This window comes from Theropithecus gelada, chromosome 13, assembly GCF_003255815.1.
Source record: "Theropithecus gelada isolate Dixy chromosome 13, Tgel_1.0, whole genome shotgun sequence".
Classification (NCBI taxonomy): domain Eukaryota; kingdom Metazoa; phylum Chordata; class Mammalia; order Primates; family Cercopithecidae; genus Theropithecus; species Theropithecus gelada.
The window spans coordinates 67,491,012-67,503,922 of NC_037681.1; the positions used below are offsets into that span (position 1 = coordinate 67,491,012).

The 12,911-nt window shown below is 52.3% G+C and overlaps 1 protein-coding gene across 4 annotated transcripts in view; it reads left to right on the forward strand.

Annotated features, from left to right (window-relative positions):
- The window catches only part of TTC7A (tetratricopeptide repeat domain 7A), a 159,331-nt gene that overhangs the window by 77,857 nt on the left and 68,563 nt on the right, over positions 1-12,911 (forward strand). For all 4 annotated transcript variants that reach the window (XM_025405656.1, XM_025405658.1, XM_025405655.1 and 1 more), the window contains 3 exons: positions 140-203; positions 11,258-11,395; positions 11,966-12,049. In XM_025405656.1, the coding sequence (XP_025261441.1) occupies positions 140-203; positions 11,258-11,395; positions 11,966-12,049 (286 nt within the window). The remainder of the gene's footprint in view (positions 1-139; positions 204-11,257; positions 11,396-11,965; positions 12,050-12,911) is intronic.

Genomic DNA, 12,911 nt, shown 5'->3' on the forward strand with positions numbered 1-12,911 from the left:
CGGTGCCCATGAATTATGCAGGAAGGGGTCACCTTACCGGGCTGGGGCTGACTCCAGGGCAGAAGGCTGGCATGGTGGGTCAGTGGTGCTGTCTGGTGAGGTGCGTGCTCTAGCCAGGCCTGTCATTTGTGTCTTTCAGCCTCTACTGCCCCAAGGACAACATCGAGGAAGCCCTCCTGCTCCTCCTCATCAGCGAGTCCATGGTAAGCTCCAGGATGTCCTTCAGCGGCCTCTGGCCCTCTGACCCTGTGGGGAAGGGCTGTGGGGCCCAGGTACAGGCCATCCGTGACCTACCCAAACTCTGTCGCCCAGGGATACTCCTAAAGTAGATGCTTCTTGGCCCTGGGCCCCCATACGGCAAATCTTGCTCATTAGGTTTGGGATTGGCTATAGAAGGCTTCATTTGGAGGCCTGCATTCTGCTGCTGAACAAGTAGAGACTGAGTGCCTGGAGCCACACCCACCTCTTTTGGGATTAAAAAAATGATCATCAACAAGGTCACAGTAAAATGTTACATAGCTGTGTGCTGGGTGCCGTGACAGATACAAGAACATGGCAGGTAGGGAATGGAAGGAATGTGCACTTTGGAGTCAGAAAGCCTGGAATCAGGTTCCAGTTCTGCATGTTAGCTGAGGGCTGGGGCACATCACTTATTTTCTCTGAGCCTCCGTTTTCTCCCCTGTAAGGTAACAGTACTCACAAAGGTAAGCGTGCCTATGGAAGGAGTTCATTTATTCACGCAACAGCTATTTATTGAGCATCTACTTTGTGCCAGGCCCTACTCTAGATGCCAGAGATGCCGCAGCAAACAAATGGAGAAAAGTCCTTTCCCTCATGAGCTTACGTTCTAGTGAAGAGAAGCAGGCAGTAAATTAATCAAAAACTACAATATGCAGGGTGTCCACGCATGAGTGCTATGGGAAAAGAACACAGAGCAGAAGACGAATTGTGCTAGATGAGGCACACATGAAGTTGGCTGTTTAGACTTTTCTATAGGACCCATTGCTCATGTCCTAGGCAGGAAGATGAGGCAAACGCACCCATGTGGATGCACGCACACACTCATGCATGTGCACATATGGTGGCCATGGTACCAAGGAATGTTTGCCCAGGGCTAAGCACTTTGGAGGCTCAGCGTAAGGAGAGTGCAGTGTGGCTGTGTGGTTGAGAAGGTGGTAAGATGAAGGATGGACTGGACTCGTCCAAAGAGGCCACAGGAAGAATGGGACAGGAGCAGCAGAAGCCAAGCACAGAGAAGTCATCTACATGGTCAGGTCCAAGTCCTCTGACCAAGGGGCCCATCAGAGCTGGTGAGCTGGGAACCACCGGGTTGAGAAATTGGTTTTTAAAAAAACAATGCATCTGAGAGCAGTGTATGGATGCGGAGGTTGAGAAACCAAGACCCCATGAGCAGGATCCCTGAACAGCCAGAAATGAATGTTCCCTTGGATGTCTGGGACCTTGCGATGCCAGGGCTTGCTTAGATAGCGTTGGTAATCAGATTACCTCTGGTGCCTCAGGCCTCCCAGCAAATAGGAGCAGGCACTGGGCTGTGGGACAGAGGGATTACATCCTGCCTCAGCTGGGGCTGGTCCGTGTTGGATCTGAGAGTTTCTGTGTAGGGTGTGGATATTTGGATGGGAGTGCCAGCTGGCCAGGGTGTTGCCCTAAAATGTTTGCCTGTGAGGTGGGTAAGTGGTTGCCCAGGGGAGGGGCCATCTCACTGGTTAGCAGCTGTGGAGATAAGAGGCACCGTGTGCCACATCTGATTTTCATGGGAGAACAGTGTGCTTTTTACTTTTAAAAATGGGCCCTTACTCTGACCACAGACTGAATCCTGTACAGACCAGTACTCCCATCCCCTCTCCATTTTACCACATCCACCCTCCAGTGAGACTGCACTGGAATCACCTGTCTGGAAACATGGGTTTTTTGTGGGTTTTTTTTTTTTTTGGTTTTGTTTTGTTTTGAGACAGAGTCTCCCTCTATTGTTTAGGCTGGAGTGCAGTGGCGCAATCCTGACTCACTGCAACCTCTGCCTCCCAGGTTCAAGTGATTCTTCTGTCTCAGCCTCCCGAGTAGCTCGGATTACAGGTGTTCGCCACCACGCCTGGCTGATTTTTATATTTTTAGTAGAGACGGGGTTTCACCATGTTGACCAGGCCGGTCTCGATCTCTTGACCTCAGGTGATCCACCCGTCTCAGCTCCCAAAGTACTGGGATTACAGGCGTGAGCCACTGCACCCAGCCTAAACACCGGTTATTTTGTAGCCTTTGTGTACTGAGGCTTCTAGTGCAGTTTACAGGTAGGTGGTGAAAGGCTGAAAACAGGGTCATCTGTTAGGTGAGCATTATGTTCACCTAATTGAAATTGCCTAATTTTCAATTGTTTATGACCTACAAAAACAACAGTTTCATAAAAGTTCACTCTAATACTATATGTTCCCATCTTACAGATGACAAAAGTGAGGTCCAGGACAGGTATGGCTGTTGGTCAAGGTCGTATACTAATAAGCCTTGAAGCCATGACTCAAACATGTCCTTCTCCCTCAGCAGTTTCCAAGCCCCAGGATGCAGGGCTCCTGGACTTCCATCCTGGTGCTTCCCTTGCCCACTACTCTGATCCTTGATCTTCTCAAGTGTAAAAGGCCAGGGAGGTGACTTTGGGGATCAGAGGGCTTTGTAAAAGGGACAAGCCTGTCAGGGTAAGGATGGTCATAATTTTTCTCCTGGTAGGGAGTGAGGCTGGGCTCTGTCTTCCCAAGTCATTTTCTGTAGCCTCTGCTTGATCGAAGTCCTCAGGACAGAGTTCAGATGCCTTTCAGTTAAGGCTGTCCACCCACTCCCAAACCCTCCAAGCAGAGAATGGCCTTTCACAGAAACATGGCCCATGCTTGGAGCCAGGTGGGTTTTCCTGAGTATGCGTTCTCTTTCTTTTTTTTTTTTTTGTTTTTTGTTTTGTTTTTTTTTTTTTTTGAGACGGAGTCTCTCTCTGTCGCCCGGGCTGGAGTGCAGTGGCCGGATCTCAGCTCGCTGCAAGCTCCGCCTCCCGGGTTTACGCCATTCTCCTGCCTCAGCCTCCCGAGTAGCTGGGACTACAGGCGCCTGCCACCTCGCCCGGCTAACTTTTTGTATTTTTTAGAGACGGGGTTTCACCGTGTTAGCCAGGATGATCTCGATCTCCTGACCTCGTGATCCGCCCATCTCGGTCTCCCAAAGTGCTGGGATTACAGGCTTGAGCCACCGCGCCCGGCCGCGTTCTCTTTCAAGCAGCTCTTTCCCTTTTGCAAGACAGTGTGGCTGGCAGCCTGCCTCAGAGACTAGGGGTTAGGGGGTGGGTGAGTCTGGGTTGGCTGGCCAGGCGGTGTCCTGGGAGATTCCCTGTGGCACAGGAAACAGGCAGTGCCCAGACACTGTTTGCACTGAGGCTGGGAGGAGGCGCCTCTTGTGGGGCTGGCTGGTTTGTTTCCCCTTATACCCAGCCTGTTAGACATTCAGAAACTTGAGGGATTTGGGGGAGAGTGTTGGCAATGTACTTAGCTTTAGTGTTTCGTCTGCGGTGACCTTTTCCCCGGGTGCTGGATCTGGCCTCTGTGGCCGGGAATGGTTTCTCCGAGTGGCCAGACCTGCCATTTCTCCTGCCTTTGTTTTAAATTCTCCTTCCCTCCAGTCTCATTCTTGAACAGTGAGAGGACTAGGGTATGGGTTCCACTCTACCAGCTTCCCAAGCTCCTGCCCTGATACCACTCAGCTGAACCCCAAGCCTCCATGTACCTGTAGGGTTTTCCTCATCCCCCTTTCATATTGTCTGGGTTTGGCTGCAAATGATGGGCTTGGAGAGAAACCTCTAGAACAGCAGCTGTTGGCCTTGGCTGCTATTTAGGTTCTCCTAATACCTGCAGAATGTGTTATGCTGCAGTGAAAGCTTTTCCTGCAGAGCCAACCCAGGAGGCATCATCATCATTGCTTCCACCTCCAGGACATCCAGAGCAGCTGCTGCAGGAAACAGTGTTTGCAGGCTTCCTTATTTTGTGGTTTGGAACTCAGAGGAGTGGCTGTGTGGTATGGGGCTGCTACCTTGGATATGGTTTTTATTACAAGCTGACTATGTGCGATCAGAATGAATGAGGGAGACCTTGTCTTTCCAGAGGTAAATAGAAACCTTACTAATGCTTTCACAGGAATGGAAGGAGGATATGAAATATAACTGGTTGAAGATGATTTGTGTTTTAGACCTAGTTTTGAGTCTTTGGGGCCAAAATGGCATTTAAAAATCCACCTACTTATCATTGATTCATTCATATATCCATTATCTACCCACTTTCCCATTTATCCTTCTGGCCATCTACCCTCCCATCATTTCTCCATCCACCCATCCTCCTACCCACCATTCATTCATCCACTTATTAATCCATTCATCTATCATCCATCCATCCACCCATTAATCCATTCATCTACCATCCATCCATCCACCCATTCATTCATCCATCTACCCACCCACCACCAACCATGCATCCCCCTACCCATTCATCCATTTATCCATCCACCTCCCATTCATCCAACCACCCTTTCATCCATCCATCTACCCACCATTCATGTATCCACCTATTCATCCACCTATCATTCATCCATCCACCCATCATTCCATCCATCCCCCATTCATCCATCCAGCCACCTACCAACCCTGCATCCACCTACCATTCATCTGTCTATCCATCCACCATGTATCCATCCATTCATTTACTCATCTATCCATCCACCTACCATCCATCCATCTAATCTTGTTCGAGCAGCTACAGCATGCAGGACCATGCTCAGCACTGTAAAGACAATAATTAATAGTTCAATCATAGTTCCTGTCCCAAATGGACTCCCATCTACTGCAGTTTGTTCCCAGGGATGTGGAGGAAATCCTGGTCCCCAAATCAGAAGGAATGATCCCAGTCTGCTGAACCTCAAATGTAAATTCTTGTTTTTGAAAGAACTGTGTATCAAACCTGCCTGATTTTCTGAAACAGCTGGGGAACTAGGAGATACAGGAATCTTTATTATTTCTAAAATACTGATCTGGGACATAAAAATATGTGCTAAAGTAAACTGAACCCTTGGATCCCTGTTTCTTTTCGCTGGCGAACAAGTTGCTGCTCTTAGAAATGGAAAGGGTACAGAGCCCTGGTGTTGAGAGAGTGGGGTGGATAGGTAAGTCTCTGAGTCCTGGGACTCTGCAGATTAACAGACTTTGTGCCATGCCCGATGCTGGGCATCTGGCTATTTGAATCTTGAATTTACCATTCACAATCTATGTGGCCTGGGTGAGCTTCTTACCACCCTGAGCCTCGGTTTTCTCATCTGTAAAATGGAGCTAATAAGGTCTCTCTTGTATGACTTTGGTGGATTAAATAAGAAAATGAACGTGAAGGTGCCTGGTACATTTTGGTTCTTCAATATGTGCTCATTTTGTCCTGATAAATACTTGATTCTGACTTAGTCATTTTTGAAAACATTTATGTTCAGGTCTGATTGGGAGATAAATTGGATTAAGGATGCCATTCAGTTAAAAAAACAAAACAAAACAAAACAAAAAGTGCTTCCTGGGCTTGATTCCATCAGGGATTCAGCAGATGAGCACAGATTGTTTCAGCTTTTGGGATCTGGTTTGCTACAACACAAGGCCCTGCTCTGCTAAAGGCTGAAGCGGTGAAGGGTTTGATAACACTGCCAGCTTAGAGCCCTTGGTTCAGTGGAGGTGGGAGAGCCTCTCTCTAACTGGCGGAAAGAGCTGTTTTTTCTGCTGCAGGAGCCTGATGCAGCAGGAGCTTGGAGGCTGGCATGGGCCTGGCCTGGGTCGCTGGGTGGATGGGACATGTCACAGAGCATGTTATTTCTTGGCTGTGTGGACTGGCAGCTCAAGAGCCAGTGGTAATTATGTCTGCTGATGGGGACGACAGCACAGGGGGAGCATGACAGTGTCCTCCAGGGAGAGGGCGGGTGCTGGGTACAGATGCTGCCAGGAGACTTGTTTCCGGGGTAATTTTGCGGAGGGTGGGGGTGGCAGCAGCAGGCCCTGAGCCTTGTTCCTTGGCCAATGGAGAGCCTGTTTTTGAGAATGGGGTTGATCAGGGCCTTGCTTGGACTTGCTGCCCAAGGAGCATGTTCTTTGCAGAGAAGCAGCACCCAGGGCCTGATGGGGGAAGCCTGACCTTGTGTTTTGCTTCAGTTCTTTTATAAGCAGAGCCAGCCCAGGGTCTCTCACGGCATGGATGAGGCTATTGGACACTTCCTCGGAGGTACCTGGAGGCAGGGAAGGAGCCAGAAGTGAAGTCAGAATGTCTAGGCTGTAATTTAGGTCCCAACCCCGTCTCGTGTGCATTGGAAAGCTTACCTGGCCTCCCATCTGTAAAGTCTTCCCACCTGTAGAATAGGCTGAGAGTACAGAAGATTGTTGTGAGCGTTTTGAGATGCCGTACAGAGGTACAGAGCGTGCTCCACATGGTAGTTCCCTTTCCTTCTCTTAGACTGGAGCCCTGTTTATGACCAGGGTTAGAGAGGAGAAACAGGGCTGGGCAGAAGGAGAGGTTAGTGCTGCCTCTGGCCCTACAGCCACCAAAGGATCAGGACTGGTCTTGTATCTTACCAGGTTGGAAAAAGCTGGCAGAGGAGCCCCAGGCGTCTAGAGCTCAGGCAAGCCACAGCGGTCCCAAACTGGCCGACTGAGGGAACGGGGGGTGGTTCAGCCTCAGCTCCCTGGGACCTTGCGCAAGGTAGTTCACCTTCTGGGGCTCAGTGTCCTTATCTGCAGAGGGTGGAGGGCAGTCAGTGATTTCATCCCTGCCCCACCATGGGGTTACTGTGAGGCCAGATGAGATGGTGGACGTGACAATTCAGCTTCTAAAAGAGTAATGTGGGCCAGGAGCGGTGGCTCAAGCCTGTAATCCCAGCACTTTGGGAGGCCGAGGTGGGTGGATCACTTGAGGTCAGGAGTTCAAGACCAACCTGGCCAACATAGTGAAGCCCTGTCTCTACTAGAAATAGAAAAAAATTAGCCGGGCATGGTGGCGGGTGCCTGTAATCCCAACTACTCGGGAGGCTGAGGCAGGAAAATCGCTTGAACCCGGGAGGCGGAGGTTGCAGTGAGCCGAGACCGAGCCACAGCACCCCACCCGGGGAAAAAAAAGGGAAACTGTCAAAAAAAAAAAAAAAAAAAAAAAAGGTAATGCGTGTCACACACATAGGGCTGGCTATTTGACCAAGAGTAGTCCCTGCCTTAGGTTTCTCATGGGCCAGCCTGCCTGAGGCCTTTCCCTAAGGTCCCGTATTTGCTTCATGGATACTTGGTTGAAGACCAGAAATGTGTTATGCTCGCAGTGCTGAGCTGTTGGGTGATGGGTGTATGGGGACTAGCATGGTTTCTTTGGCTTCTCCTCTTCTGACCTGCCAGAGGGCTTGCAGTGAATGTTCTTTAGTCTAGGAGGGGCTACCCTAGGAGAACAGCCAGAAGGACAAAGGCCAGGAGCAGGACAACTAGACAAGCGCTAGATTTAAATCCTGGGATTAAATACATGGATTAAACAGAGCAGTGCATCCCCAGCACCGGGCAGCCTTGGGGTGGGTGTGGGGATTATGGCAGTGCACACTAGGCAGGGAGAAACCAGAGGAGAATATTCTGCCATATTCTAAGAACAGTGAGAAAGAGACGGTGAGAAGATTTAGTGTTCATGTATTACTTTAAAGGTCACAAGTGCATTCACATCTGTTACTGCATTTGATCTAGAGGATATTCTAATGAAAGCAGGTCTGAGGCCACCTCAATGGTGGAAGGGAAAGAATGTAGCTGGGACTAGGTCAGAGCTACTGCCAGAGCATGGCGGTACACCATGTGGCCTCAGGGCAGTGAGCCAGGGAGGAGGGAGCAGGACAGCTGGGGGTGCTGGGAGGGCACTGATGCTCCCATAGTGTCTGAGGCCCTGGCCCCTGAGCTGCACATGAATTTTATTCTACTGTGGCTTACCCACCAGCCCCCACGCCTGCCTTTTCTCTGTCCCATTTCCCCCTCCCCCGCCCTGTTGCCATGGTTACACACACAGGCACTGCCCAGCAACCACCAGGACTATTTCACTTTGGCCCTGCCCCAAAGCCATAGTAACCACTCAGCCCACTTCCACTTCTGGCTGGGGAATCACAGCCCTCTCTTGCACAGGCCCCAGTTCGCACAAGTCCCTAGGACCCCCAAGGAGCCTTCCTGGCTGTCTGCCTACTGAGGGCCTATCACCAGCCTGAGGATTTGTGCTGCTGCTGCTGCCGCTACTGCTAGACTGATCCTCTCTTCTGTTCCTATTCTTCTGACCTAATTAACGCCCAGTTCTGAAAATTCACCCCTCCCTCTGCCAGACACAAATTCAGACACTGTTGTCTTAAAGGTCAAGGTCTAGAGTGGACAGGGGGAGGTTTCCACTCCAGGCCCAGAATCTTTCTCTCCTGAGTGTCACACCCTGCGAAGGCAGGTTGAGTCAAGTTCTGTGTGTGCGGCTGTGCCTGGGGCCAGGAGTCTAGCCGTGAGCAAGAACTGGTGAACCAGATGGGGGCGTATGGGCTGAGGTATGGGCTGGGTGGGGGGAGGACAGGAGAGGCCTGACCTCTCCTGGTGAGATGAGTCAGGGATGGTGCTGTAAGAAGGTGGTCCTGAATGGAGTTTTGAGGAGCTAGAAGGTGTCCAGGTTGACAGAGGGAACTGCAGCATGACCGAAGATGGGCCATGGTGACTATAGGGACCAGCAAGGGGTTCCATGTCACTGGAGAGAAGCTGGCCGGTTAGGCAGCCCCAGAAAGGAGTTTAGACTTTATCCCGATGGCCATAGTGATGGCTCGCGGCCCACTATCCCCTGAACAAGACGGGTCTGCACGGGCAGGCAGGCGGGTCCCCAGACCCTGGATGTGTCCAGCCAAGCTGCTTCCCACCCCTGCAGACTACCTGTCCCCACTCCCTCCCATCAGAACCTCTCACTCCCACCAGAATTCCAGGTCAGCTTCCACTCGGGGATGTGCATTCTGTACTGCTGCTCCTTCCTGTTCTCCCCACAGACAGAGCCTCTGTGCCCCATCCTCTCACTCCCGAGCCACTCCTGCCTGGTGGAGGCCGCCCCTGTGGGTCCCCACCCGGGATGGCCAGAGCTGGGGAGCTACTGGAGGTGGCAAAGTGGGGCGGTACATTGCCAGGGATAGAACAAGGGCTGTATTCCTAGTTGGCTCAGGGGACTAGCTCCTGCCAACCCTCTCCCTAGAATTTCTTCTCTCTTCCTGTTGGTGGCTGTGTGGGTGGACTTCACTGGGAAGGAGGGGGATTTCTTGGCACCTTCTTTCTCCACTCCTCTCCTTCAACCCTTTGGAGCTCCTGAGTGGCTCCTGTTCCGCAGGCTGACTCCAGAACTCAGCCTTGCCGGGATTTCCGGGCATCCCGGCACCCTCTCCTGGGCCATCTGAGTCCGTGAGGGCATGGGCAGCACTCACCAACTGTGGCAACGGGGCAGCCATCAGAACCCCTGACCATCAGTCTCTCAGTGACCAAGCTGTCCCCCAGAGTGAGTCACCTCCTTGGGTCTTGGAGGTGTTTTGGCTTCCGGAGGCCTCTAGGAGGACACACTCCAGCCCTGCACTGCGGGACACACCCAGAGCCTGTGGTCTGGAGGCCTCAGGGGCTTGGGCTTCTGCCTCCAGCCCCTCACCTGGAGGAGGGGAGAGCAGTCCTGCTCAAGGGAAGCTATGAGGCCCACTTGCTGCACAGGAGGGATGGGGTGGCTCTGATGAGGGAGATCTGGGTTTTTAGGGCTGGCAGCTCCTTTTTATTCTGTTAGGAAGGCTGAGTTCTTGGTCTTGAGGTCCTGTGTATGGAAGCAGAGGAGAGCAAGTCCCATTGCACAGAAGGAGACTCAGAGGGAGGGAGATGCAGGAGAGAGCCCCATTTGGCAGAGGGGAATGGGCAGGAGAAGGGAGAATGCTGGGGGCAGCCAGCAGCAGCATCTGCCCAGAGCGCAGCTCTGCCCAGCTCCCGCTCAGCCCTTGGAGTGGGGATGGGGATGTGACTGTTTCTGGCCCCAGAGCGTCCTCTGCCTAAATCCCTGCCCTGTGGCTGCTCGGAGGCGCCCATGACCCCTGCAGTGGGGGAGCCTCTCCCCTTCCACCCTGTCTCTTTTGCCCCCAGCCTGCGTGTTGTCCCCAGGGTATAGAGGTGGGTAGAGGGGTGGGACCACCTGCACAGACCAAAGAACAAAAGAGTCCCACATCCTTGATGGGGGGCTTCTGGCTTGGTGATGAGGAGCTCCCCTCTTGGAATTAGGCAGAATTTCCCACTCATACAGCACATTTCCCTCTCCTACCCCCACCCCCAGCAGCCATCTGGCAACTCTGTGAGCTACTGAAATCCTCGGCGCTGGATGCCAAGAGCGGAGTTCTTGAGTGTGGGGAAGCTCTCCCTGGGGAGGGACGGAGGAGAGTTTCCATGGTTGGAAGGAGCCTGGAGAGGGTCCAGGCTGGACACAGAGGGGAAGGGAAGCGGGGCTCTGGGAATGTCCTTGTCAAAGCTACTTGAAAGACTGAAGAGGAAGAGAAGAGGGCACTGGGGGCCACAGCCCAACCTCCCCACCAAGCGTCAAGCAGCAGAGCCACCTGCCCGATCCAGGCACTTTCACATCTTAGCCGAAACTCTTGCTGTAATTGTGAGAATTGCAAACACACCAGGGACTGTTCCATAAAATGACTGGCCTGTGCTCCTCAAAAATGCCAGTGTCATGAGAGAAAGGTGGAGGGCCTCTTCCAGATGCAAGGAGATTAAAGAGACATGGCACCCAAATACAAGGTATGATCCTGGACTGGATCCTGGAATGAGAAAAAGTAACTGACTATAAAGGGCAATAATAATTCTATAGAGAGAGGAACATTGAGGAAGGGTTTTCGGTTATGAGACTATTCTTGCAACTTTTCTGTAGGCTTGAAATTTTGTAGAATAACAAATTTAATACCAGAAGCTTGACCCCTCAGAACTGCTCCCTCACCCAACCTGGGCTAAAGGTGGAAGATTTTCTCTCTTGGAGAGAGCCTTTGTGGAGATGAGAAAAGGCCGTTTCTGAGAGCGTGGCCGTCTTTCTGGTCTGGGTCAGTGGCAAAAAGGTGATAGTGTCTGGGCCAGCAAGGTGGGGGCCCCTCGAAGACGAACACCTACTTATCTGCTGTCCTCACTCTTACCCAAACAATGTCCCACCCACAGGCCACTCGAGACGTGGTGCTGAGCCGGGTGCCAGAGCAGGAGGAGGACCGGGCAGTGAGCTTGCAGAATGCTGCAGCCATCTATGACCTCCTGAGCATCACGTTGGGCAGAAGGGGACAGTATGTCATGCTCTCTGAGGTATGGCCGGCCATGCAGCCCATCCCACTCCCCAGAGTCAGGCAGTCTGTAAAGGAAATCAGATGGAGCCATTTGTCCCTTCACCTGTCCCTCCCCTGCCAGGCTGCTCTGCCGCTTTGACCTTGGCAAGTTGTACAAGTCTCAGCTTCCTCACTGGTGAAATATGGGCAGTTAGAGAACCCACCTCACAAGGTTGTTGGGGAGAGTGCATGTGAAAGGCTGAGAACAGCGCCATGTACAGTAATAATAAATGTTCCCTGCTATTTTTATTGCATGTCTATGTTTTGAAAGCACTTTCACAAATCTTACTCCATTTGCTCTTTGGTATCACCCTGTGAGATCATTCACATGTTAAGGAGGTGAACTGAGAGGGTGGGAGACTTGAGCAGGGTCACACAGCATGCCAGAGGCAGGAACTGGGTTTCTGCAGGTTGTCTCCCAGGAGCCAAGTGCGGGCCTCCTGCAGCCTCCCAAAGGCAGTGACTTGGGCAGTGACTACCCTGGAAGGGTGTGGGTGGCTGGGGTGTGAGGACCCCTGGTGAGTAAGTGCTGACTATCTCCCCTCCCCAGTGCCTGGAGCGAGCCATGAAGTTTGCGTTTGGAGAATTTCACCTTTGGTACCAGGTGGCCCTCTCCATGGTGGCTTGTGGGAAGGTAAGGTCCAGGGGGTGCTAGGGGTTGTACACTCACCCTCAGGGGGCTCTGCTGAGGTGGATGGAGGGGTTTTCTGGCCAGGGGAGAGGGTGGGGACTATCCTGCAGCTGGTTTGAACCTCCAGGAGAGTGAGGGGCGTGGGGTGGGCTACACAGACACCTTGTGTGAATTCCTGTCCACATGTGAGCTATGAGTGTGCCGGTGTGCAGGTGTGAGTCTCTGGATGCTTTTCTCTGCGCGTGCGTACATGCACGGGAGCACTGTAACCTCTGTGCTGAAGAGCTAATAATGTGACGGCATGTGGCAGACATGAGGTGTATCGAGGGGAGGGAACGTTGTTCCATGTGGGCTATAGCTCTCATCCTGTCCACTGAGCATGGCATCAGGAAATGGCCTGCTTGTGGACTGGAGACTTGCCTCAGAGGGAAGCTTAAAGGGTGGAGCAGAGCAGCAGCACCCACAAGGGAGTTTGTAGGGAGTACTGCATGATGCATGGGGCCAGGAGCACCTGGATGGGGACAGGGCCCGGCGGGATGCTGCCCAGAGCAAGGAGCACCGGGCATGAGTTCGCTCTCTATCCACCCAGCTCCGGTGCCGTCACCCCTGCTTTCTGCTCCGATCAGAATTATACTTACATAAGCCTCTATTTTAAGCAGTGACATGAAAGGAAAACCTTTCTGGAGCTGAGTTCTGAGGGTGTTGGGGCTGAGGATGCTATGAATGCAGGAAATAAGGTGGCATGAGCTTGCAGATTGTTCCAGGAGCTGTAAATATCCAAAGCCCTTTCATGGGGCTGAGGGAATTCCTCGCCCCCCCTGGCCCATCTGTGCCACGTTCCATTTCTGGCCCCGCAGCCGTCTCT